We start from the raw sequence: 26,637 nt of genomic DNA on the forward strand, positions 1-26,637 counted from the left end.
TAATTGTAAATATTCCACAGGGTGGCGCCACATCACTCTGCTTTGACAGTGACGTGAATTACCCTTTGTGAAAATTCTGTGTATGTGTGTAAACCACGACTTGAACACGTATAAACATTAAAAATCAAAGCAGGCTACAATGAATTTCTGTGCAAAACAGCTTTTAGTGCAAAGATTTCCACACAAGAACATGTTAATAAAACAGAACAACAACACATACAAACAAACTGTTCAATAGACTGGTGGAGTCATCTGGCTCTCTTCTCACCTCTGCCACTTTTACTGTTGGATGTTGAGTTTTCAGGTGTCTGTGCAAGTTATTTGTGCAGCCTGACTTAAAAGAAATATTTTTTTGACAAATACTGCATTTAGCCTTAGTGTCTGCCACGAGAGAAAAGTGCATCCAAAGGCTGCTTCGTTTCCTTAATTGGCTCATTTTGTCGACAACGACGGACTGACTCACTGTCCTCCTCCTCATTTAGACCGCTCACTGCTGCTGTGGCTCTCCAAGGCAGGGGGGGCATTCATGTGTTTCTGTGTTGTTGGGTGTTTTTTGTTACTAGCGCACTAAGGTGAAGGCAGCGTGCACAACGTGGCGTGATGCTATTTGCATACCTGATAAGCACCGTGCAGCTGGGCCGCACTCCTCCCCATGTAACTGAAAAAAAAAAAAAAAACGGTTCCCAGCTGCGACTCGGTTCCCATCGTTCATGTTAACGAGCCGTTCAAAAGAACCAGTTCGTTCGTGAACGTCACAACACTATTGTGGATAAAATCGAGTTTGTGAGGCACAGTGACTTGATCATAACTAAACTGAACTAAATCCATTAGTTTTTAAATCCAGCCTCCTGAAACACATGCAGACATCTGTTGTTTTTAATAATCCAGTGATTCTGATGTATCCCAGTAATTTGACTGTTTGGTCGGACTCAACAGACATTGTGAAGGCATCACTTTGTACATTTTCCTGATTAGACTTCCACTTTTGTTTATGTAACATTTTGGTGTAGAACTAACAGAGTATTTCTACAGTGTGGTTTTAGTACTTCCTCCACCCTGACTCTGCCTGCTTCAGTCAAACCAACAGTCTCTGCTGTCGTTAGTAACTCCTCTGGTTGGAGAAACTTTTCATGAATTATGTCCTTTGACCTGTGAGTCCTCCACCTATCAGGAAGCTCTGACCTGTATGAATGAGCTATGTATGTATTTAAGTTTGCTGGTATTTGTTTAGCTTGGCGTTTTATAGCTGTATGTTTGCATCTGTGCCTTCCTCTTAATGTTTTCCTTGCTCTGCATATTGAAAATTAATGAGAGACCAAATTTCCTGCATGTGTCAACATTAATAATTGATTCAGATCTTTGTCTGTTAACTGCACAGCAATAACAAACACAGATAAAATACGCAGACGACTTCCTGTGTTACATTTGCAATGATTAATTGCTTTTGAGTTTTAAATTAGTTTAACTTACAAATAAACAACTGCTTACATCCTCGTCAAAATGCCTTCAGTTTCTTCCAAGGGGCTTTTTAGGAAAAAAAAAACACGTCTCTGTGGTCGTCTCTCCGTGGTATTTCAGACAGTCAGGGCGTTACAGTCAAATGAAACTTCCTCCTTCCTGATTTAAACATAGTTTAGGTGTCGTCGTCTTTGCTCTGTTTGACTCTCTAAACCTCTAATTTAATGAATTAATTAATTTAAGTATTTTAGTTGACATTTGGTGTCACCTAGTGGAGAAGTGCAGTAACTGCAGTGTACCCAGTCCAGTAATCAGCTGTAGATGTGCAGCCAGAGCTTCCGGTCAAAGCTCATAGAGGGTTGTGAGTCAACATGCACAGCAGCAGAACCCTGAAACTGAAGCAGCTAAATGGAATCCAACCACCGTTAAAAGCTGCAGTACAGAAAGCTAACTGCACTAACCTCAGTGGAAGAAGCTAACTTGCTAGCCGTTAGCGTCAGTCAGCCTTTCGGTTGATCACTCTGGGCCAGAGTGAAGTAGCTCACTAGCTATCAGAGGGATTGTCATGGGAAGACGTTCAGAAGTTCATGGTCCCCAGAGGATGAACCTGAATGACTTTTCCTCTAGTGCACAATATTTAGCCCAGACATTCATGAACTGTAATAACTTTTGTGAAGCCTCAACTTTTTATCTAGCGCTGCTGCCAGGTTAAAACTGTAGTTTGTCTAATACTTTGACGTATGATTAAATTCCTGCAAAGCTAGTGACATTCCCTTCAGCCTCAGCTGCACATCTCCAGAGGGAGCAGGTCCTCTTCCACCGAGTCCGCCATGTTTCTACAGCAGCCCAGAACAGACAAACCAAACAGTGACTCTAGAGAGCAACTCTTTTTGCAGCCACAGTAGAGGACGGCGAGGAGAGGGGTGTTCACTTGGTTGCGATCTGCAGCTTCACCACTAGATGCCACTAAATCCTACACACTGGACCTTAAAGAGGATAGGTATAATTGGGGGTGTGTTTCCTTCTTTGACAGGTGTCTCAGCCAGTCACACTCGAACACACACACATCACTACAGGCCACAGTGAGATCTTTCGCTAAACCTAGCCATGTAGTTTTGGTGCAGAGACGGTTTTGAGGGTCTACCCGCTGATAGTCCTACTTGATAAATTTGGATTCTCTGGACGGCGAGCAGTAAATCCAAACATCCATGCCTTAAACCGTGTCTTCAGACAGTCTGCAGTTGTGTTACATATGTTTTACTGTTGTCTTGCTTGGTTCCATCGTCCTCAGACGGCTGCTTTTGACAACATTAATGAAAGCAACATCACAGTTTCTGGTGATTAGATATGGCATGATCATTTATTATGTATCAGAACAAATAGTCAGACCAAGCTCAAGGACACTTCAGCACCGTCGGGGTGTAAAGCCAACAAGCTGCTTCCTCTTCTGGTGAAAACATCAAATATACTTTCAACAGCTAGAGATGCATTTATCAAAATGACATCGATAGACATCAAAATACAGATTTCAAACATTTAAAAGTGGGTAATTATTTTAAAAATACACTTCTCATCAAACATGGCTTTGACATCACTGGGTTAAGACGTTCTCATCCCGGATTTCCATTGATTAGTCTTGATAAAATCCAGCAATCAATGAGCTTCTTTTCATATATTTGGAGATGAGAGTTTATTTTTTTAATTTTGTCCTGATTTTAACACAGACTCTTTCTTTGTCCGTAGCCATGAAGCACATCAAAGCGAGGAGGCAAAGGACGTACAGAGAGAAAAGTTCCCGCCCCCGGCTGTGTGCTTCCTGTGGTGTCACCCTGTTATTGGGTGTCCCCCGCCTCAGGAGGCGAGTTGTCGCTGTCGTCCTCCCAGGAAGAGGAAGTGAACCCTGCGGGGGCGGAGATGGAGTGTGGGGCAGGGGTGTGGCCGAGGCCTTGGTACCGCCCACTCGAGGAGGGGGAGGAGGGCATCGATGTGGCTGCCACGGCGACAGCGTCCTGGGAGGTTGCTGTGAGGAGGCCCGTGTGCTCGGTGTGTTCCGGTCGCGCTACCGTACCAAAGTACATCTTGTTGGGTCGACCCAAGAATGTACGACCTGAGGGAGGGGGCAGAGATCTTTACCACAGCTGCAGGTGGAGTTTGGATTTGCACCTTATTCATATTTTATATTTACACTCTTCTTTGTGCAGAACATGGGTGACATTAAAACCAAAACCAGACGTCCTTTTAATCATTGTTGTGGTGTATAAAAATAAAATGCACGCTGGTAAAGCATAAAAAAGTGAAATGTAGAATAGTTTAATCACACGTTGATTTAAATTCACAGATGAAATGTCAATAAAGCCAAACTAGGATTAAGTAAATTTAAAAAAAGAGAAATTATTTACCATTACTGATGAGATTAATGGACTCAGTGTAATCCAAATTCAATAATGACACTCACCTGCATGGCGCACCTGCTCTGTGACATCAGCTCTGATGTCAGAGAAATCCCACATGGCCAGAAAGCTGTCGAAACACGATCCCTCCTCTGCCTCCTGCATGGAGGGGGGGACGGACGATGAATCAGCAAGATCAGAATAGACAGATACACAGATGGATGGATGGGTGGATGTTTACCTGTACGTATGGTTTGTAGGTGAAGGTGTAGTGGTGAGCGATGGCAGCCAGGAACATCTCTATGCAGATGATGAAGTCCTGTACCAATTAAACAATTCAGGGAGTTTTTATTTCAAAGTGAAAAGATCAGAAATCATTTCCTCTCTCACACCTAGTCCACATGAAAACTCAACTACAAGTCCTGCTGTCAAGAGCCAAACCAAACCAGCAGGTGGCGATGTTAAAAAAAATTACTGGTATACCACCTGTAGCTAAAGGTCAGACCAGGTCTCGTCCAAAAACCGGTGACATTGGCAGAGATTTGTGTCGTGGGAGTGTTTGATTGTGCAGCAGTGACCTCTGTAGCACATTCTGACATTTCTGCTCCTCAGTATAGCGGACTACCTGTCCATTCATGGGTCAACACGTTAGCGAGGCTAGCATCAACGCTATTTGGGCCACATTGCACAAAATCACTTCATGTAAACAAAGGAAACACAAATTTTAAATGTCTCCACATTAACACTGCAAACAGAGTTTCCTCGTGTCTTCACCGAGTTTTCTCTGCATTTGTGTGTGGATGAAAGCTGCATGTTGAAAAATACCCACATACACATGAATAGCCACGAGAAGCCATACTTTGGTTTGTGAGATATTTACAATACACAATACAACAAACTCTATCTTTCATTGCGACGAATAAGGTCACATGACTGAGCGATATGGTTTCTTTGTTCTTTAATGTGCGCACCTGCAGTCCAGTAGCCACGGCCTCCACGCTGTCCCAGTCCCAGGTGTGTTTGTCAGAGATCACACCGACCTTCACCAGGAACGCGATTAAAACTGCCTGCCTGAAGACAGACACAAACGATTGTGATAAACTGAAGGATGAAGTTTTCCTTTACGGGTGGAGAAACTTCTCCTCCTTCTTCAGCTAAATAAACAAAAAGCCTCTTGGATCAGCTGAAAAAAAGCTGAATGAGAAGATGACTTTTTAAAATGCAACAAGTTCTACATTTAAATCTTGTTTTGTAAAGGATCTGAATACTTATTCTACCACAATTAATGACATTATTGATTGATCTATTGATTACCTTTTTGTTTAGTCAGTTAACTGTGTAGTTTATAAAAGACGGAACGTCCTCAAATGCCTCGTGTGTGCAGTTTGCATGGATACAGATCAGAGAAAAGCAGCAGATGACTCTCTTCATGCTTCCATCCTTACCAGAAGGAGACAAACACCACCAGTTTGACGCAGAGGAACTTGCCCACAGGCCTGATGGGAGTCAGCTCCTCTTTGAGAGCCCGATACAGCAGCACCAGGCAGTACATGGCGAACTGCAGAGAGGGAGATGCAACCTTAACGCCAGTGATGGCAGAACCTCGAGGATTACTGTATGTCTGTCAAAGCATGTAGGCTGAACCCAGCGTTTAAAGAACTGGGTTTATTCAGGAATATACTGTGTGTGTACACTGGTGTGTCTTTACCAGCTGTGAAATGTTGTTGATTATGACCAGGTAGGACCAGGCGTTTCTGAAGCTGAAGTTGGCTTCATCATAAACCCCACACAGTTGACAGATCCTGCAGACGGAGCAGGAAACGATACATGAAGCATCAACGTCTCACATCACACACTTCAGTGTGTGTTTTCAGTGTGTTCTCTGGTGACGTAGCATTTCTAAAACGTTAGCATTTCAGAGCGTCTGCCTCAGTTATGATGATGTCGACGTGTTGTTGATGGCACCAAATTCACGTTTCACACTCACATATTTGAATTTTAACAACACTCTTCTAGCGCATTTAATTTAGCATTTAGCTGTGTTTCCTGCAGTGTTCCTGAGTCCAGGTGTTAATCTCCTTTATCCAATCATGTGTTCACAAAGTGTTGAACCTCGCTGAGCCTTTCAATCATGATACTATCACCTGTTACCAATCAACCTGTTTACCTGTGGAATGATCCAAACAGGTGTTTTTGGAGCGTTCCACATCTTTCCCAGTCTTTAGTTGCTCCTGTCGCAACATGTTTGAAATGTGTTGCTGCATCATGATCAGGGCTGTTACTATGGTTACATGGTTACAGTTAGCAGCTTTGCGAACAATTATCAGTGTGTCAGTAGCAGACAGTAACATGTTAGAAAGAGTACATTGTGAAACACTGTACAGTAGGAAAAGTAGGAAACTTACAGTGCTATCACCGTGGTTACGGGTCTGACCACAGTGTACTGGAGGACTCCCAGCTTACACCTGAAGAGCAGCACCCTGACAGAGAATGGGAAAGGGACACTTAACATCCATCTATCCATCCACACATCATGTATGACCCTGCCCCTCCCGCTCTTACTCTCCCATGGGCCAAGGTGGGCAGCAGCAGAGTGGAGGCAGGTGGGGCTGCTGCTGCTGCACCTCCAGCATGAGCACCAGGCTGGGGTACTGGTTACTGAGGAAGTTCAACAGGAACACCAGGAAGTTGTAGATGACGTAGGCCTCATAGCACTCCCTGCACGTGTCCACGTAGATGGCGAGACTGGGATACCGCAGAGCCAGCCACTGGACAGGAAGGAGAGGAAGAGACAGAGAGTATGATTATTCAAGATAAAACTTTATTCATCCCCAGCTGGGGAAATTTGGGTATTACAGAAGCATGTAGTAGCAGTTGGAAATAAAAATAGCAACAGAGATAGAGAAATTAAAAAAACAAAATAAAAAGTTGCCTATATATATATGTACATATTATACAAGCAACAATATAAAAGAAAGAAAACGTGTTTAGTGATGCTGGAGAGAAAGAAAGAAAGAATAAGACAAAGAAAGAAATGTAGAAAGAATGAAAGAAAAAAGGGAAGGAAGGAAGGAAGGTGGGTATGCTGCCATGAAGTATCATCACATTATCAAACTGAACTCTGGTCTTGTGACACAGTCCCATTGCCTCCAATTAAATTCTGTTACCATGGCAACATAATGTAATAGAGTGTACAGATCACTGGCACTTGCTCTGTGTGTGAGCGTGTGTGTGTGTGTGTGTGTGTGTGTGTGTGTGTGTGTGTGCGTGCGTGTGCGTGTGTGTGCATGTGTGTGTGTGACTCACACTGTCCAAACTGTAGATGGGCACCATCCATAGTATTCTGGTGGAGAGAGACAGAGAAGACGAGAGCATCATCACAGGAAGTCACTGTGGTCTGTGTGTGTGTGTGTGTGTGTGTGTGTGTGTGTGTGTACATTATACACACTGAAAAAGAATGAGCATTACATCATCAGGAATTGATGGACACCCTGCAACCAATCAGGATTGAGCATTCACCTTGACCCTGGTATACTGTGAGTTAAAGCAACATCTTACTGTTCTGTGTGTTGCGCTGCACCTGTGAATCTTTTGCACATGACCTTTTGTGTTGTGTTTTAGCACCACTACTTGTTGATTATATTAATATTGCGAATATTATACATATTTATTTTGCTTGCAAGAAGGAGAAAAGATCTATATCATTAAATGTCTACAGTCTGATTAAATCAGCAACAAATGAAGTTAAAGCTCTGAAAAATAAATCAGTAGCTAATATTTGTGATGAGTTCAACACAGCTCTGTTAATCTGCTTCATCATTTGATCAGATTTGACAAACAGCGGAAACACAAACAAACACCACCATCAGATGCAGATCAGACGTTGTTACATCCTGACAGCTGCAGAAAAACACTAACACAGAATCTCTCATGTGAAATAAACACAACTGCTCCAGCTTTCGCTCACAGGAAAAAAGGTGATTTAAAGGCATAAAAAGGTGTGTGTGTGTGTGTGTGTGTGTGTGTGTGTGTACCTGATAATCGGCCTCTGCAGCTCAGGCTGTGTGTAGTGCACTATGTGCTGCAGAATCCCCCACAGTGAGATGGGGATGGTCAGAAAGACAAACACGCCTGCTATGAACCAGGCTTTACTGTGAGTCCCGACCTGCAGACACAGAAGCCTCAGGTGACCTACAGTTACCTCATCATCAATATCTGGCGGCACACATTCCTCCCGAGACACACAGCGGCGCTGGTCTGGGTGGAGGCGATGGAGGAGGAAGTGTACCTTGTCTTTCCGCAGCTCCCAGATGCAGAGCGGCAGCACGGCCACCAGCAGGAGAGCGTAGAGAACCAGAACCAGCGGGCGGATCCACCTCCTCCACTCTGCGAACGAACACGGCATGACGGCTGCTTCACCCTCAGCGTTGACTACAGGCACATCCTAAACCACAGGCCACACCTGGAGGACGAACAAGTGCAGGTATCACTGAACTGTGTAAAACTACGACAAAAATACACACCAAATCCATTTCACCAAATATAATAATTGGAATAAAGGAAATTTTATTTGCATGTGTAGATGCTACTGCTAAGATGCTAACGCTAGCTCGGAAATGTTAGCTACAGACTGAAGAGTCAAAAAACACAGTTTGGTGGAATATACCAGTGTCAGAAATACTACAGTTACCAGCGCATCATCCATATAATGTGAGATAACAAATTTTTTTGACTAATTTACCATTAAAGTCAAATATTTCTAGCAAGAAAATGTTCACTAACATTACTTATTGTCAATAAAACACACTCTGGCTCTAGCATTGCAATAATATTACTTAATGCTTCAATAATATTTCAATATAGAGCCTTAAAATATATTGTTAAGTACCAAATGTTGACTGACTACAGGATGAAATGACGGTTGTGTTCTGCAGGCATATTTCATACAGTGTGACATATATAAGATTATATCCTATATTGTGTAATACTGCAATGTCATGGATGTTATGATGCCATAAAACATGTAGTGTCCTTCCGTAATTAGCATAAAATGCAATTATGTCTATGTAAACGAACCATTAAACATCACATAGTTATTGCACATCAACATTATAGAAATATTTGTGTTTTTCATTAATATTAGCGAAAAAAAATCAAATGTGAACATATCTGTTCACTAGAAAAAGACAAAACGTGTAATAATAATTAATATGTTGAAATAATTCATGAATAATGAAGATATTTGAACCGCTGAAGCTGAAGATGTTCCTTCAGAGAGTCGGTTGGCCTGTTTTCCTCCTCAGTCCTGATCCTGTTACCAGGCAACGCATCTCTCCTCCGCCCGATCACGCGCCGCTTGATCCTCCGATCACCGCCCGATCGATCAGAAACAGATCGGTAATCCGTCAAATACGCGACGGCTTCAGGGCGCAGCAGCTGTCCGTGTTTGTGCTCCTGTTTCCCGTGTTCACGCGCTCACGTCACGGGGAGGAATCTCGACCATCGCTCTCGATCAGTCACGTGGTCCACAGGAAAGAGAGACAAAAGGCGCCTTCACCCCACAAATTCAATTATCTTGATTTCAGGACATTTGAGCCCACATTCCGCCCACGACCATTTCTATTCATTCTTTATTTATTCTTTACTTTTATTTTTGTTTTATTCAGGACTGAAAGCAGTAAACAAACAGGAGAGTGTGATTTACGGTGACCGTGAATGCGCCACACAAACACAACACTAACACAGATTGCAGGTGGTGACACAGCACTGTCACCACAAGCACACATTTAATCCTCCTCTGTTAAAATCAGAAAGTGAGATCTGAACTAAAGGAGGAAAAGAGACTTGTTTTTATTGTTTTGGTTTTAATTAACAGCTGAGTTCAGCCTCTGTTTGCCGCACAGGCACAGCAGCTCTGTAGGGACGCCACACTGAAATATCTCAACAGACATTTGATGGATTGGCACAATATTTGACTCAGACGTTCACAGTAAACAGGCGATAAATCCTCCAGCTCCACTGGAGGCTGACCTTTGCATGAACTTTTCATCCAGCGCCATCATCAGGTCGTACCTCAGTTTCTCTGACCAAATACCTGCAAAGTGACATTTCTACTGCTGTTGTTAGCAAATGTTAGCACGCTAATTATAATACTTACTAACTAAATCACATGCACCAAGTGAGTGATAATGATGGTAAAAAATAAGATAAAATAAGGATGAAAATAAAGACAATGCACAATAAAATTAAAACATACATAGAAAACAGAAAATCAAGTAAAATACAACATTTCACAGAAAGTTTCTGGCCTGTATGAGGAAGTTTAGTTACAGGTTAAAGCTGAAGACATCAGTTTTCAGCTTTCTTTTAAAAAATTTTCAGCGAGCTGCTTCCCTCACATCCACAGTCAGCGTGTTCCCGAGCTTTGGAGCATCATCGACAAAGGCTGGAAACCTCCAGCAAACCAGCAGCAGACAGTCAGTGAACATATTCCTGCAGCATGTTAGCATTGTCATTGTGAGGGTGTTAGCATGCTGGTGTTAGCATTTAGCTCAAAGTAGCACTGTGGCTGAATACAGCTTTACAGCGCTGCTAACATGACTGAAGACTCTTGTTGCAGTGAGAGCTTCAGCTGGAGGCCATATGACAGTGTGTGTGTGTGTGTGTGTGTGTGTGATGTGGTGATGTGTGCTCTTAATTGTGGGCAGTGTACTGGAAAATTAATCAAAGTAGACATTTAGCTCACACACACCCACCCACCCACACACACACACACACACGTGCAAACCAGAAAAGCTTTGTAAGACCTTTGAGAATGAAGTTTTATTGATAAATACAAATGTATAACTACAAAAATAAAAACAAATGAATAATTCAGAGCGATCTGTGATGTCAGACCATTAGTTCCCTCCACTTCCTGATGCTCAGATATGATGAGTTCTATTGTTGATGGTGACTCCCTGACAATAGCACCATCATTAGGAAATATTCAGTCAAAAGCTGAACAGACAGAAAAATGACCTGTTGTATGATATGTTGTTCACTCTGTCTGCAGTTTCATATTGTGGGATGTAATGAAGACTTCTGCCTCTAGGGGCTGCTAGTGCACTTTCAGGCTTTAGACTTGTTTCTTTACAGCTGGAGCTGCACTGGAGTATTCTACATATAAAACACACTAATAAATACACTGCATGGCCTAAAGTAAGTGGACACCCAAACATTACATGTACTTTATATGTATACATGTATATTAGTTAATCTGCTGCGTTAACAGCCTCCACGCTTCCGGTGTCAGGCTTTCCACCAGATGTTGAACCTGCTGTAGGGATTGGCTCCCATTCAGCAACAAGAGCATCAGTGAGGTTCAACACTGATGTTTGATGATGAGGTCTGGCTCATAGTCCGGTCCAAGCCATCCCAGAGGTGATGGATGGAGTTGAGGTCAATCAGGTTCAAACACACTAAACTGGGGAAAAACATTTCGTCATGGAGCCGCCTCGTGCATGAGGGCCTCTGCGTGGGGTTTGAAACTCTGTTCTGTAAGATGATGCTGCATGTTTTGGTTTATGACAACACTGTCATACTGCTACTTTGTGATGATGAGAGTTACCTGGTTAAATAAAAGTTTAATGATAATAATCTAAATAAAACTGTCATGTTGAAACAGGAAACTGTTGCCCAAAAGGTGAAACTACACTATTGTGCACAAGCCATTGTGAGCTGCAGAATTAAGACTTCACTTCACTGTAAAACAGCCCCAAACCACAAGAACAAGAAAGTGTTTGTCCGCATACTTTTGTCCATATAGTATTTAATATATCACCATACAATAATCAGTCTGTAATAGAATATAATATTTATAACTGAATAAATACAGTATGAAAAGGTAAAAACTAAACATCAGAGGATGGATGTGGTGGTCATCTGTTATCACAGAGTGTCACCGCAGTGCTGCTCAGTGTGGCTGTTTGATGTCTGTGTTCAGGCCGGCTGATTGGCTGATGAAGATGAAGACGTGGACTCTCTCTCTCTCTCTCAGTGGTCACTGTGTTTGTACTGCTGGCTCGTCCCATGGTGCAGAGGCAGCATACTGTTGGAGAGAGAGCCAGAATAACACCAACAACACAGACAGGACTGGAGAGAGAGAGGGGGGGGGGGGGATGGGGGGGAGACAGAGGGTGAGTTTGATTAAAGGGGTACTCCAGCGATTTACTATCACACTTACAAAAAGTGGAGGGAGGTCGCTTTAAAAAAAGAAAAAATGGAATGCTCCATTAACACTTCATTTCCCATAATGCACCCCTCCCTGTCCAGTAAACACCCCTGCCTTTGCCTCATAACTTTCTGTTATTTGTAGCTGAGGCTGAGACGACCCTGATGACATCACTGTGACGTCACCGGGGTTGTTTCTCCTGCAGAGCCACGCTAAGCTTCGTAGAGCTCCTGACGAGCAGACTGACCTTCAGTCGGTGGAGTGCCCCTTTAAACACACGGCCCCCGGTCACTTCCCACAAGTCTGTATCAGAGATCACGACCTCTCTGTGTTTAGACGTCCGTCGCTCTCTATCCTCAAGATATTTGCAATCCCAAAACATTTGCTAGCGTGTTTCCCTCTGTGTCTCACGCCCTCTGACCCTGTGACCTCACTGTGATGTCACACTGGTTCACAGCTGCTCAGACGAACAACCGCAAAGCGGGACGTCACGTGAACGACGTCCAGTTTTTACCTTGAAGCAGTTCTTGAACTTCTTGGAGACAAAGTAGAGGATTATGGGATTGATGCAGGAGTTGATGGTTGCCATGTTGATGCTGAAGTAGTCGAGCATCAACAGGAAGCTGCAGACCACAGAAGAAGAACATACAACATCAGTGGTGGGAGAAGTATTCATTCATTCTTTACTCCAGTAAAAGTACTAATACAACACTGTGAACATAAACCAGCTCATTTGAACTGGTTTATATCCTGTTGGCTGGTTTAATCTACAGCAATGCATCATATTCTATAAGATCATCTTATGTTTTCAGCTTTGTGATGATGCGTTTTCCAGCTAATCCAAGAGGATGAACCCTCCTTTGTCCCGTGTGTTTGTACACCTACTTGAGCAGTTCGCAGCGGTGTGCATCGTGGGATTTGTAGACGGTCCTCTTCAGCAGGCGACTCAGATGAAGTGGAAACCAGCACAGAGCAAAGATCAACACCAGGCAGAACACGGCTTTAGCTACTTCTCTGCGCTGTGGAGACAAACTCGCCTCAGAAGCTGACCTGTGCATCAGCGTGAAAAATGGCGGCTGTGTCCGTGTCTACCTGTTTCAGGTGTTCGCTCAGCGCGATCCTCAGACTTCCCTTCTGGTGTCTGAGCATCTCCCAGGTCATCAGGCGGTAGAAAACAGCGGAACAGGTGAGAGGAACGCAGAAGTAGAAGCCAAACAGCCACCAGTCCTTCGCATCCCGGTAGAACTGAAACACGGAGAAACACCTTTCAGCCATTTGAACTCCAGAGCCTCTCTAGACATCTCTAGAACACTTGAGAACAATCAGAATTCTCTTCAGAAAATCCAGAATCTGGAGCAAAAATCATTTCAAAACTTCTCTGAACGTTCGATTCAGAACGTTTCTCTAAAAGCACACAATCTTCACGACATATTCTCATGACTGAATGCTCCTTCTTTCAGTTTCTGTTCTAGAATCTCTGTACAGAACCTCATAATACTCTTGAAACTAATAATGACGTACATACAGCATGGCATGTCGTTCCAGTTCTACAATTCTAGTGAAGTTCTTCAACCATCAAACACTGTCGGGTATCAAATTTATCTTCAACAGTTTAGAATCCCCAAATCAACCCTCACGGAAATCCTCAAAACGTCCTCGAACCTTGAATAACTGTGGAACCCTCTTACGGTTCTACAAGCCACATAATACCCTGGAACCTCTGGAACATTCTGGAATGGATTAGACCTAAGAATCTTTGAGGACAGGGTAGAATCATGAGACGATTCTTGCACAACGCACCCTTCAAGAACCGTATTCTCAGTCTAGAACCACCTTTGGCTGCCAGAACCAGTGGATCATAATCTTATTTCGGAACAACCAGCTTGTCCATAAACTCAACTCTCTGGGGCAGCTGGAACATTGTGGTAGTGTTACTGACTGCAGATGAAATGATTCTGAATACTGACAGCAGGTCAGCTGACCAGAATCAGATGGGACTGTTTACGACCCGCAGAGATAAACAGGAAACCATCTGAGTTAAAGAGACCTCGCCCTGAAACACAACAACAAAGAGGACATGGAAATGGACCAAAGAGTCCATTTATTCCCCCCACAGAGACCAGGATTGAAGCCCCCCCACCCGCTCTATGCCTTTACTCATTGACCTATTAACCAGTGTTACTCCTCTTCATCGTCTGAGGGGAACCGATGATTTAAATCCTTCTTATACTGAACTTTCTGACCTGAATATGAAGTTTTAGATCACATGCTAATACATAATGCGCCCCAGCATAACCCAACACAATAACGTGAACAGTTCCTTACAGGAACGCTGGAGTTCTGTGTGAACCTGTTGCACAAGGTACCGTCTGAAGGCTGTCACTGAGAGTCAGGAAGGTTTATAGAAGCTATCAACACATGAACACACACACTCAAGACCACACACACTCACCTTCCTTCCTCACTCACACGCAGTCACATGCTGTAAACACACACACACACACACTCACAGTCATGAAGGGCGTTTTGGGCTGCAGCATGCAGGTTGTCATGGTAACGTTCTTGTAGTCGAAGGTGACCATGTCGAAGCCGATGGCCTCCGGCACGGCCAGCAGCATGGACAGCAGCCAGATCACCACGATCTCCACCGCTTTCACCGTGGGAACACCTGTGCCCTGCACCCGTGACCAGGTCGCCACCGCACGATACCTGGGTACAGGAGTATTCCTTTGAGTTGTTACCTTATTGTGTATGTATTTTTCTTTATTATTTCATTAGCTTTTAATAGCAGACCTCCCCTCAACTTCAAGAGAACAACTGGAAAAGGAAAAAAACTGACCTAAAGAATGCAACATGAATGAGCTAAACACAAAATAAATGACAGTAAGAAACACATGAAAGCTGACCAGGACCTGTCAACAGGTGAGAAAAAGCACCTGCGCCTCACAAATCAACAAATTATATTGAATAAACTGAAGCAGCCGAACTGTCGAACTGTTCCTTTAAAAGCTACGTAATGATCATCAGGAGCGAGGTGTGTCACCTGTCCACGCTCAGAGCGCACAGGTTGAGGACGGTGATGCCGGCTGAAGCTTTCTGCAGGAAGGGAAACAGCTTGCAGAGGAACAGACCAAACACACTGTCTGCAAACGGCCACCGCATCGCCAGGAGCTGCACGCGCACACACGCACACGCACACACACACACACACACACACACACCACCAACAAAGCATGAACAGATTAACATGATATCACAGTGTCTGAGTGTGCATGTGTGTTATCAGTGCCAGTGGGATATTTTAGCTTTCATTATCAGGGTAACACTCAACCCCCTGACTGAGACACACAACACACACTGCAAGCATGGGAAGCTGTCGTGTAACCATAATGCATTTCTGCTCTCTCACCAAGCGAAACAACTAAAAGTGCATCAGAGAGGAAAAATAACCAAAACCAGAATCACACTCAAAGATATTATTTACAATGAGATCAAATGTATATATAAAGATACACTTTCATTTTATTTTGTAATGTTCTGTAAAGGGATTCGTTAGAATGTACTCTGTACCTTGTAGACGTTGATTGGTATGTCAATGGCGATGTATATCAGGTCTCCCAGGGCCAGACTGGCTATCAGAGCATTGGGTCCATTCCTCATGCTTTTATTTTGGTAGATAATCCTGAGCAGGGTGGCATTTCCAATGATTCCCACAGCAAATATAAGACAAGACAGCACCGTGTTGATGTACTTGAAGGCTTTTTTTATTGATGTGCCCTGCAGGCAGCTCGGGGGCGACACCGGGCGCGTATGAACCACCACGGAGGAGTTGGAGGGGAATGATTGAGGCGGAGGCTTTCTTTCATGTTTGAGTTCCAGTTTGCTCACACGTTTTGACTTTGCTTTTTCCAGTGAGGATGGGGCCTTGTTCACCGTCTCTTGCGCCAGATGTGGCTCTCTGTCTGAGGTCTGGATGAGATGATCCGGCCCCGGCTCAGGAGGTGGGTCAGTGCCTTGGAAATCAGCCAGATTTGACATCATCAGATCTGACGTCTCAGATGAGTTTCTGTGGCAACCAACCGGATGGACAAACACCAAAAACCAGACAGCCAGCAGCACAGTAAACATCTTGGACATGAAGGAATTTCTAGAACCCACTTTGATTCCAGAACCCTCTGCTGAATCCACTTTTGTGTCCCCAGAAACCATCCTGGTGACTGTTCCTGAACCCACCGTAAGTCTAGAGCAAACTTTGGAACCTGCAGTATTTTGAGAAGTTAAAGCAGCTTTAAAACCCAGTTTAGAACCTGCTCCTTTTACTGAATGTATTCCTACACAAGTTCCAGAACCTTATCTGGTTCCAGAGCTCTTTCTGGAACCCCTGTGCTCTGACTCCAGAATCAGCTTTGGAGGCTCTAGAGGTTCTCCATCTTGAGGTCAGCGTGGACCAGCAGAGAATGGAGAAGGTGTTGGAGGTTCTCGGATGAATTTGGTGAAAATCTGGAGAGCAAGAAGAAAACAGAACAGGGGTTTTTATTAGCAAGCACAACTTTGCAGAATGAAAGAAAATATACAAAGATGTTTCTTAAAGTGTTAGTCCAGAGCTGAGATGGTCTGTGGTGCTCGTTTCCCAAACATCTACTTTTCATTCGGCTCTTTGCAGAAACTGAAGCAGAACCTTTACCGTCTCAGTCTGTGAGCCTTTATAGTCCAACCTCATAGTTTAACATAAAATATGGGCTTAAAATAAACCTTTTCAGACACAGAACCTGGACCACAGCTTCAACTCCCTGTTAAATACCTGCCTCTTATTATTTACACGAAGGTCTCTGTTGATGTTCCATTATAGCTTGATTGTTGAAAAAAGTGGACCCCTCCCTCAGATTTCAAAACTGCGTCTGAATTAATGTTGACAAAGAAAGAAGAAATGTTTGAAAAACTCACCTGTTTGGTTTTTCTGTCTGAATTAAATCCCTCCAAACGAGAGGAGACGACTGACTTCTGCTTCATCGAGATCAAACTGCTGAAGTCCAGCCGATGAAGCTCAGTTTTTACTCTCTCTCTCTGATAGTCGTAGATGCTCGCACGCCCACACGTCTCTCCCGTCTCTCGCCCCCTCCTCACCTCTCTCTCCTCTTTTCTCCTCCCCCCTCCAGTGTCTTCTTTGTCTGTCATTCACCGTCTCTTCACACTTTCTCCCCTGCTTCCTCCCCGTCACCTCCTCCTCCTCCTCGTAGTGGAACATCTCATAAACACTCCGACATGAAGCGACTCTGAACTTTTCCCACTTAAGAGTTTGTTAATAAAACCACGTTGTGGAAATTGAGGCAGTAAAATTTATGACTGTATTTAAACAACAAATCTGACTTTATTGGAGTGTTTGAACTCCAGACTGAGTTTATTGCACCGAGTTCTGAAAACCGTCTTTCTTTCTTTTTCTTTCTGATTTCAACATGTTTCAGCAATGACTTCAAATCTTTGCTCTCAGTTTCCAACACTCTGATTATTCTTTTAAATGTCATCACAGCCATCAGAGTAATATTTTCTATTCATTTAAATCCATGGAAGGAAGGTTGGAAGTTGCCCATTTTTGCTGTTGGAGCACAGAAAACATTGTGAAAACAGTGATTGAATATTTAAAAGGTTTAATAATTCCTAATATATTTAGTTTAATGTATCTTTTTTTCCTCATTTTGGTGCAGCAAACACTGACTCCTCCACTTACAGACTTTTTAAAAAAAATAAACAATAAAACACGTCATTGTACAAGTCAATAGGTTTTGCTGCTACAGTTCTGGTGTGACCAGTAGCTTACGGTGGCTAATGTTAGCTAACGCTAGCAAACTTTAGCTAGATATTACTGTTAGCACAGAGTGACTCTATGACTCTTCTGTACTTGTGTTATTGTTACAGTAATCCTTTAGCATGATAGAAGCTACACTCGCTTTAAGTTGACATGACAACCTTGTTAGCTAGCAGCTGCTTGTACATGCGCATAACGGCGTTAGCATCCATTTGGAGTGTTAGTGTCCCCCTGGTGAATATAAGTACATGTTCACGCAGCTTTTAGCTCTGTTTTTGGTCTCCACCAGCTCCTAAGAGAAATATCTGGCTAATTAGCAGCTAAATGCTCCACAATAAACACAGATAAATGCTGATCAGACTGCACTTCACGTGGAGCTCCTCGAGTCTTACCAATGATCTGCTGTGACGGCGGTTCGGTTTAAACACACACACATGTGGTCTGTTCACGGCTGCAACACGTGAAGTGCATGTTGTGTCTACACATCTGTAGCCAGACCTACAGATGTTCATCTACCTATCGACCTGTCAGCAGAGAGCGCAGAAGCTGCTGTGACCTCTGACTTCCTCTCAGACTGACTCAGTTTAAAGCCATCCGACCTTCGACCCCCGAACACTGAGAGTCCCTCATTTCTCAACGTCACAGCTAAATTTGGTATTTCAGAGAAGTTGCTCTTATCTTAGTCACTGAGTGTCAGTGGAGATTTGTGGGCCGTCTGTGTGTGTGTGTGTGTGTGTGTGTGTGTGTGTGTGTGTGTGCGAGTGTGTGCATGCGTGTGTGTCAGTGTGTGTGTGTGTTGTTGGTTTGTTAGTTACAGTAAATGCAAAGATAAACAGATGAAGGCTCTACGTGACTTGAACCATGCAGGCAGATGACAGGATGTCTCTCACAAACACACACACACACACACACACACACACACACACAACCCCTGAGCAGGGCATCAGTTGATACTGAATTTGAATGTGAAGCCAAAATCAGACATTAACACAGCTCCTGCATTGTTTACATCAGCCTGGAGTCTTCTTCTTCTACTCCTTTATTATTGGTGTGTTGCATTTTAGGGTCTTTTACTGCACATTGTTCAAAATCTTCACAGACTTGAGTAGTTCCTCAGCTCTGTACCCTGTAGCTCCTCCATGTTAACAAACATACTTACAGTACGGCCCTCTCGAATGGCCAGGTGTTACTCCATTGTTAACCATAGTGTTGTTTTCTTCCACTGTGCCTACATTTAAGTACCACAGTGAGAAGGATTTTGTTGGAAGCTCATCCATACATTGACATTACACTGTTACTGCATACTACAAAGTGTTGCCAAGTCTTTCCTGAATTTACTGCAGAGATGAAACAGAGATATGTTGTTCTCGTAAAGAGTGTGTTTGTTAAAAACTTTTCATCTGAAGCACAAATTCTTTATGATGCCTTCTCATCAATGTGCCAGACCACCAACTATGTGACCTTGTTATTAGTCTCCACGAGTGGAAGCATCGTGATAAAAACTCTTCAGAAGCACTGCTCGCTAATGGACAAATTACACTTGAAGCTAATTAGAACAAGTCTCATTTCACAGCAAATCAAACCCAGATACTGTGGGAGCGTGTAACACAGACAGACAGGAAACAGCCTCTCTGTCTCAGCTGCTGCTGATTTCCACCCTGAACATGAAACTTTATTCGAAACTCTTTGAAGACAAAGACACACTTCAACCGCCACAGACTCAGTTTCCATCCCAGCTGTGGTTTGATGGAAAAGTTTCACTCAGGCGACCTCCAACATGTGAAAGAAAAGTGTGTGTTTGTTCTAAACACTGCTCATCATGGTTGAACCTCCCTGTCTGAATGAAAGCTGGATGAATGAATAGTGATAACAAGACTGATGAAATGTAGAGAGCGAGCAAGCATACTTTATTTAATAGTACTTTTCTAAACAGAAGGTAGAAATGGCTTCACGGGTGGAAGTAAGAGGAAAGAGGAGGACAGAGTCAGAGACCAAAAGAATGAAAATAAAAAGTACAGAACTAATAATGAAAATGATCTTTCTTATGGTCTGAATGGAACCAGGCAGCAGTGTGGAGGGAGCAGGATGTTAGTGTTGGAACGCGGCCTGTCCTCTGTTGCCTGGCGACGGCGTAACTCTGCGCAGGCAGGTCGAAACTTCGAAAACAAAGTTTGATCAACGTGCGGTGAGTTTCTGTCTTTATCTGCGTGTGTTTAACCTTTTAGTGTCGCTATTTAAAAAAACACAGGCTTGTAAATAAAGTTTTCTGTTAACAAATAAAGTTCGTTTGGGGCGGCGAGATTCTGCGTTCGTGTGTTAACGGTTAACTTGTTAGCTAGTTATAGCAACTTTAGCTAGGCTAACAGTTAGCTTAACTTTAGCCCAGCTAACTGAGCTCGAAGTGAGTTGGCCTCTTTTCAGCCATGAAAAGTTAGCAGTGAGATAACATGTTCAGAAGATGGTGTTATAAGAGGAGACACTACAGGTGAGTAGGGTAAAAAATGAAATTAAAGTTGATGGATATGAACATGAAACCTCCCCAGGTTCATCCATAGCGCACAGTCTTCATCAATGGGTGGAGTGTGGTCAGATTACAGGTGCTCAGATACCTGTGACAGCACAGTAGTTAACCTGAAGCATAAGCTTGTATGAAAAAGGAGGTTAGCAGCAAACACAGCAATGAAACACACACAAAAAAATAAAATACCAAAGCATATGGATGCAGTACCTGTGTTACAGTAAGGCCATGTTAAGTTACAGCTGCAGTAGTTTTAACCCCAGCAGGACTTCAGATGATGGTTGTCGTGTTTGTCATGTTTGCCTCTTCCTTCAGTTTGACCGACAGCTGAAGATGAACGCAGCAGCACAGCGGCACACCGGCCTTATCCTACCAGAAATTACTGCCGACAGGAGGAAGAAGAGGAGTACTCTGCACAGGTAGAGAGTACAACGGCAGTACTCAGAATAAAAGACAACAGAAGATGACATAAGTGTGTTTTTTTTAGTAAAGGTAGTGTAGAGTAAGTCTGGAAATTGAAGGTTTTGATGATATACTGCTGAGTCGCATGAATGAGTCAAAAAATAAGTGTGTGTGTGTGTGTGTGTGTGTGTGTGTGTGTGTGTGTGTGTGTGTGTGTTCAGCAGGATGAAGAAGGAGAAGGACTCTCTCCAGACTGGATCAGTATCAGATAAATGGGATCGGACCCTCTCCAAGGCAGAAATTGCACTGTGAGTTCACCAGAGGAGCAGGTGGATTTTAACACAATTCAGATTCATTTCTCTTATAATTTATTGTTTATTTTTGTTTTCTTCGTCACTCTCCTGTGAGATGAAAGTGACAAAATGTACAAAACTTGAAGTACAATTCAAGTCAAACTACTCATTGCAGAAAATTGTCCCCTGACTGTTAGCCTGCGTTAGATCATTTCATTATAATGACTCATGCATTCATGCAAAAGTAGGATTTTACTGGTGCAGTTGGCTCAGGGGGAGCTCATTTTCAACTATTAGTATTCGTGAAGTAAAAAGTGCAATATTTGCCTCTCAGGTGTTGTGTTGTAAAGGTAGGCCATGGCATGAAAAGATGTGTATTAAAGTCACAGTTAATGTACTTATCACGTTCCACCTGTACCACACTTTAATGTTTTTGCTACCTGTTCCACAAACAGGATGTCGAGCTTTCACTGACTTCTAGTGCCGTGAGCAGGATGGAGGTTGTCTGAGGTCTTTAATTCCATCAGCTGTTGGAGGTTAAACAAAACAGAATTGGCCATTAACCAGCTGTGGATGTGACAGGATGGTCTTTTAGTTTCAGGAAATAATGACCTATGATATTTACCTGTGTACTGTACTTGTGTACCTTTTACTATTTATTGTTGTACTTTTCTGCATCAATCTCAAAATCTGTGAATTTGTTTGAATGTAGGCAGCAGACCTGGGTGTTAAAGGGCTGAAGCGCTTTGTTTTTATTATATTTTAACTCCACATTGTGTATTCAGTATGAATATGAGCAGGAAACCTTCTCGCCCGACTGACTGTAAGCCTCCTGTTAGAGGTTAGTCGCCCTCTGCTGGTCAACAAAGTCATAACCGGTCGCTTTTTCTAACTAATACTCTGCAATGATATTCCTCACCGGGCTGTGCGGGTCATCCCTCCATTCCTGCCTAACTTCTTCATCTTCCCTTCATGCTGCTGTCATGTCTCCAGGTTCAGGAACAGTCTGAAGCAGAACATCTGTGTAGAGATGCTTCAAGGAGGCTTTCATAGGTATCTGACCGTCTGTCTGTTATCAGCACATCAGTGATCATCCAGTACTGCTTTTGAGGTTTCGAGGAGATACCAACTATACAAAACAGCATTAAACTGGACACGTTGATTTGTTCATGTGTGCTGTGGGTTGTCTTCATTTCATATTCATCTCTTTTGAAGTTGCATGTTTTTGTCTTTAAGAATTAAATTATTGGCTTAATTAAAGCAACATTTACCCAAAAATGAAAAAGCGAACATTTCATTTATAGAAAATGGGTTTATAAGCTATTTTAAAAATGTTCTAATGATGACTTAACCCACTTTCATGACAAAGATCCCCACAAATGTTCTTTCCATCCTACTGAACAGAACTAATTAACTTTTTGAGGGTCTGGGGTTTAGAGTACAATAAAGTATTTTGGTTAAGGTTTGAGGTTTGGGTTTAGTCACGATTTTGCTTCAACAATTAGCCACCAGAGTCCACTATTTCACTGTCAAATATAAAGCATGATGTCTTTTGTAGTACAAGTATGAATTGATAATGAAGCCATGCTGCTGTCACGCTATTAACCACCAGCTGGGACTGCGATGTTCCCACTCAGACTTTAATGGAAGCAGACTGATTCATGTGGGCTTCAGTCAGAATCTGTATGTTTTGATTGGCTGTTTCCGTCTGCTCTGCTCCCAGCGCTCATTTTAAATGAATCACTTGTCGACACTTTGTCTGTCGCTGCCATGCGAACGTTCTCCTCTCTCTCCTCTCTCCGTCTTTATGTCTCTCTCTCTCTTTCTCAGGTCCTTCTCAGAGCTTTTCTTTCTGCTGAACTCTGATCAGGATCGGAGGGCGGCGGCTGAACCAGGTTCAGGTGTTAGGCTGCAGACTCCACTGGACGAACAAAGGGACAAACTGGAGACCATGAGACTGCACCTGAGCCGGGCCGAGCAGGCTGAGCGGACCGGTACACGCACACACACACACACACACACGCACACACACACACACACACACACACACACATCGAAATAAAGACAGTCCCATTGCTTACGATGAGGTTTAAATTAGTATTAGTAGTGTGTTAGTAAGATAAATAACTGTAAATTTAAGTTTTGTTATTGAACATTCATAGTGTTTCCGTGTGTGTGTGTGTGTGTGTGTGTGCGTGCGTGCAGGTTCCTGGTCCGTGGTGTGTGAGCAGCGTCTGATTTTAGGTCAGTACTTCTCGGCTCCGGAGGATCTCTGGCTCAGTTTGCACTTCTACCACAGCTGTGCAGACAGAGAGCGAGGAGGACGCTCGAGACCGGCCACCGAGGCCCGTGCATGCCTGGCTGAGCTCTACCTGCAACAAGGTGAACGTTACACGCACACACACACACACACACAAACACACACACACATATCCGCTGGACAATGGAGTCCACAGGACTCTGAGGGATGGGTACAGAAATGACAATAGTAAAAATTACAAACAAACCTCACTCAGAATGACTTGATGTCCCCTCTGTGGTCCCTCCCTGCAGGCGAGCTGGAGCGGGCGAGCCAGCAGGCAGAGCTTTGCCTCAAGCGGGCAGAAGACGACGGCTGGCTGGACTCGGCCGGTCGGCCCCTGAGGCTCCGGGCCCGCCGAGCACTGTGGAGGATCTACAGCCGGCTGGCCGAAGCACCGCTGGACACCGCAGACTACAACGAGGCCCTGACGCTGCTCCACAAGGGCTACAGCATGGCTGCTGAGTGTAGGTACACACAGTCTGTATGCACACAGACACAAACACAGCAAAAATAAAGTAGATGTTTGTCTTTGAGGTTTAAAAAAAAGAAAGCAGCGTCTCCCTTCTCTTTTTGGAATCAGGTTTGTAGGATGTGAATACAGGTCAGAGGTGTGCTGCTTTTATTTCCTGTTGTTAGAGTGCTTGTAATGTACGGTGGCCAGCAGGGACAAACCTTCAGAAATGACCAAAGACTGAATTCAACCAGAATTGAGCGTGTCTGAAGATGTTTGGAGTAAAATAAGTGAAGGCAGTGCAGTTGTCTGTTTCAGCTGAAGACCAACAGATCGAAGCGGAGGCCTCCTATCGACTAGGACTGACCTATCAGAGTGCAGGAGAACACGACACAGCCAAACAGGTACGTGCATGTGTGTGTGTGAAATGTTCTTTTATACAGTTCGACTGCCATAAATCCCATGAAATGAAAAGATGAAAACCAACTATGTTTTAGTCCGTCTCTCAGTGCTTTCTGACTCCTCTGCTCCATCAGGCTTTGATACAAACACTGTACTTTTCTTCAGTTTTAATCTTTTCATGGGATTTTTTGATGAGAGGAGAATTAAACGGCCACCACACTGATCCTGTCAGAAGGACACATTCATTTTATATTTAGTGGTGCGGGCGTGTGCTTCTGTGCATGTCTGTGTGTCCAGTTCTTCGACACTTGCACGCAGATTTACGGCACACTGCAGGACGCAGACGGACTGGTGAAGACATACAAGGCTATGGCCAAGTCTATAGAGAGGTACACACACACACACACACACACACACACAGAGGAACCACTGTGATGGAGAGCCTAGCCCCAGTATGTGCTGTGAATCATCATACACATAGAATAATACATTTGAATAGAAATTCAACATTTTGGATCAATTATCTTGTAATTCTTACAGAGTCCATCAGACTAATTTAACCAAATTATTATTAGAAGTAAAATCCTGACTGTTGAGACCCTCCCATGATATTTTTTCATTGACTCTTTGTGGTTAATTAAAGATCTCCAGTCTTTCTCTGCACGATCCTGTGAATCCATGAGCAAACTACACAGAGCGTGTCCTTTATTATGTAGGTCTGATTCAACATCCATGAATCTATCTGTGCCTGCCCTCTGTGTGTGTGTGTGTGTGTGTGTGTGTGTGTGTGTGTGTGTGTGTGTGTCAGTGAGGGAAACATACATGAGACCATCCAGTGTCTGGAGACGTTAGCTGACATCTCCCGTAGCAACGGACTGCAACACCACCTGGCAGACGCCTACCTGCGCCTGGGCAATATCTATTATACGAGGGTATGAGACACACACACACACACACACACACACTCATGCATGCATGTAGTGATTATTAACCAATGATAGCAGGGACTCACTGCTCTCTGAAACTGAAAGTAGTCACTGATGTTTTCTTTCAATCAGTTGATCAATCTCTAATGTCATGTACATTGATCATTGATCCCCATGATCAATGTACACTAGTGGGCCGTGGGTCATGTGGTACTGGGCCGCACAGAAAGAAAAAATAATTTCCATTATTTTGTTTTTTTCACATAATTTGTTTGATTTATTTTTCGAGTCTTAATGACGTTTTATTTTGAAAAGTGGCCAGATTCTCTCTGTTACATCCGCCTCGCTTGACGACACCATAAGTCACGTGATATATACGTATACATCACCACACACATTCCAATATGGAAATATTAAAGAATATAAATAAAAATAGAATAAAGTGTAGGAATTTTTAACTGTACACAGTACAGAATAATATATACATCCATCTAATGAATGCATTAGTGGGAAAAGCGATGCTACCGGAAGTGCCCTCGCAATTTTATTTTGAAATGTATCACGTGATTTCCCGCACTGACAGTGGAGGTGCCTGACAGTGCCAGTCTGCAGCCAGGTCCTCTTGACATGATTAAAAAGTGGATTTACGTTCATTATTATTGTTATTATTATTATTAAAGAGAAAATACCACAGTTTTTAATGCCGATCTTATCATTTTATTTTGTTTTTATCTGCTACACCTTTAGACTGGGCTGTGAAAACATTGTCAGACATTAAACTGGGCCGTGGTACAGAAAAGGTTGGGGACCACTGATGTACATCATCAGTAGATTAATGCTCTCTCACTCACTCTCTCTCTCTCTGTAGAGTCAGTGTAAGAGAGCCTGTGAGTTCTTCCTGCAGGGTTATGAAGTTGCCTCTAACCTGGAGGATTTGACTCTGCTGCACAAAGCACAGGTATTTCCAGTAGTCACAGCAGGACAGGCACAGGTGTGAATTACACAATTATTGTGCTTTTTTCTACTGTGACATGAAAACGTCTGCTGTGTTCAGGAAGCGGCTCAACTACCAGGCACTGACATTAACACGTGAAGAAGACAGCACTCGTCCTGCATGTCAGCGTCTCTTCATCGCCTGTCACCCTGACACGTGTTGACATCTGTTCTTCTGTCCGTGGCTCTCAGGTGCTGGTGGCTCGTGCTCGTGCTCACTCCCTGATCAGGAAATACGGCGCTGACGTGGAGTCGGCCACGCCCAGCGCCCTGCGACGACTGCTGGCCTGGAAGGAGACCAGAGGCCGTCAGGACCTCAGTACAGACTCTACAGACAATACCAACACTGCCTGGTACTAACTCATTATCAGATAATGATGAACTTTTTACAGTACATAAACAAAATACGTTCATAAATCCTGATCAGTCCATCCTAGCTGCTTGATATATGTATCATATATGCTGTAAATGTGTTTATTATATTTTA

General features: G+C 43.4%; 3 protein-coding genes across 4 annotated transcripts; 1 reads left to right on the forward strand and 2 right to left on the reverse strand.

The window, feature by feature from the left end:
• Window positions 1–3,290: 3,290 nt before the first annotated feature.
• Window positions 3,291–9,221, reverse strand: LOC121626926 (transmembrane protein 184C-like). Its single transcript, XM_041965678.1, has 12 exons — window positions 9,097–9,221; window positions 8,137–8,310; window positions 7,883–8,013; window positions 7,155–7,191; window positions 6,411–6,616; window positions 6,254–6,328; window positions 5,557–5,650; window positions 5,294–5,406; window positions 4,820–4,919; window positions 4,090–4,167; window positions 3,914–4,007; window positions 3,291–3,565 (listed from the first exon to the last, which is right to left on the reverse strand). The coding sequence occupies exons 2-12, from the start codon at window positions 8,251–8,253 to the stop codon at window positions 3,291–3,293; spliced, it is 1,320 nt and encodes a 439-aa protein (XP_041821612.1). The 5' UTR covers window positions 8,254–8,310; window positions 9,097–9,221.
• Window positions 9,222–10,651: 1,430 nt separating this feature from the next.
• LOC121626925 (endothelin receptor type B-like) lies at window positions 10,652–17,124 on the reverse strand. Of its 2 annotated transcripts, none has more exons than XM_041965677.1 (8): window positions 17,005–17,124; window positions 15,631–16,560; window positions 15,104–15,231; window positions 14,571–14,769; window positions 13,153–13,305; window positions 12,946–13,079; window positions 12,575–12,683; window positions 10,652–11,937 (listed from the first exon to the last, which is right to left on the reverse strand). In XM_041965677.1, exons 2-8 carry the CDS (start codon window positions 16,267–16,269, stop codon window positions 11,890–11,892), a joined length of 1,410 nt encoding a protein of 469 aa, XP_041821611.1. In that variant the 5' UTR covers window positions 16,270–16,560; window positions 17,005–17,124; the 3' UTR covers window positions 10,652–11,889. The 2 variants fall into 2 exon arrangements, with proteins under 2 accessions (XP_041821611.1, XP_041821610.1); XM_041965676.1 differs by having other exon boundaries at window positions 10,652–11,981.
• Window positions 17,125–19,805: 2,681 nt separating this feature from the next.
• On the forward strand, window positions 19,806–26,510 carry ttc29 (tetratricopeptide repeat domain 29). The gene is made up of 11 exons (XM_041965736.1): window positions 19,806–19,823; window positions 20,697–20,800; window positions 22,070–22,129; window positions 22,907–23,070; window positions 23,282–23,458; window positions 23,630–23,842; window positions 24,148–24,233; window positions 24,529–24,620; window positions 25,040–25,163; window positions 26,026–26,115; window positions 26,343–26,510. The coding sequence occupies exons 1-11, from the start codon at window positions 19,806–19,808 to the stop codon at window positions 26,508–26,510; spliced, it is 1,296 nt and encodes a 431-aa protein (XP_041821670.1).
• The last annotated feature ends 127 nt before the right edge of the window (window positions 26,511–26,637 follow it).

This window comes from Chelmon rostratus, chromosome 23 (genome assembly GCF_017976325.1).
Source record: "Chelmon rostratus isolate fCheRos1 chromosome 23, fCheRos1.pri, whole genome shotgun sequence".
NCBI classification, from domain to species: domain Eukaryota; kingdom Metazoa; phylum Chordata; class Actinopteri; order Chaetodontiformes; family Chaetodontidae; genus Chelmon; species Chelmon rostratus.

What these genes read in the sequence shown, in the direction of transcription:
- ttc29 (XM_041965736.1), top strand. An exon ending in CTACAGCATGGCTGCTGAGT is followed by an intron (nt 23,843 to 24,147) that starts GTAGGTACACAC and finishes TGTCTGTTTCAG; the next exon opens with CTGAAGACCAACAGATCGAA. An exon ending in ATGGCCAAGTCTATAGAGAG is followed by an intron (nt 24,621 to 25,039) that starts GTACACACACAC and finishes TGTGTGTGTCAG; the next exon opens with TGAGGGAAACATACATGAGA.
- LOC121626925 (XM_041965676.1), bottom strand. Translation starts at nt 16,269, where the DNA reads ATGGTTTCTGGGGACACAAAAGTGGATTCAGCAGAGGGTTCTGGAATC. An exon ending in CACCGCTGCGAACTGCTCAA is followed by an intron (nt 12,684 to 12,945) that starts GTAGGTGTACAA and finishes TGTGGTCTGCAG; the next exon opens with CTTCCTGTTGATGCTCGACT. An exon ending in AGTTCAAGAACTGCTTCAAG is followed by an intron (nt 11,982 to 12,574) that starts GTAAAAACTGGA and finishes CTCTCTCTCCAG; the next exon opens with TCCTGTCTGTGTTGTTGGTG.
- LOC121626926 (XM_041965678.1), bottom strand. Translation starts at nt 8,253, where the DNA reads ATGCCGTGTTCGTTCGCAGAGTGGAGGAGGTGGATCCGCCCGCTGGTT. An exon ending in CCTACAAACCATACGTACAG is followed by an intron (nt 4,008 to 4,089) that starts GTAAACATCCAC and finishes CCCTCCATGCAG; the next exon opens with GAGGCAGAGGAGGGATCGTG. An exon ending in AGAGCAGGTGCGCCATGCAG is followed by an intron (nt 3,566 to 3,913) that starts GTGAGTGTCATT and finishes CCCCTCCCTCAG; the next exon opens with GTCGTACATTCTTGGGTCGA.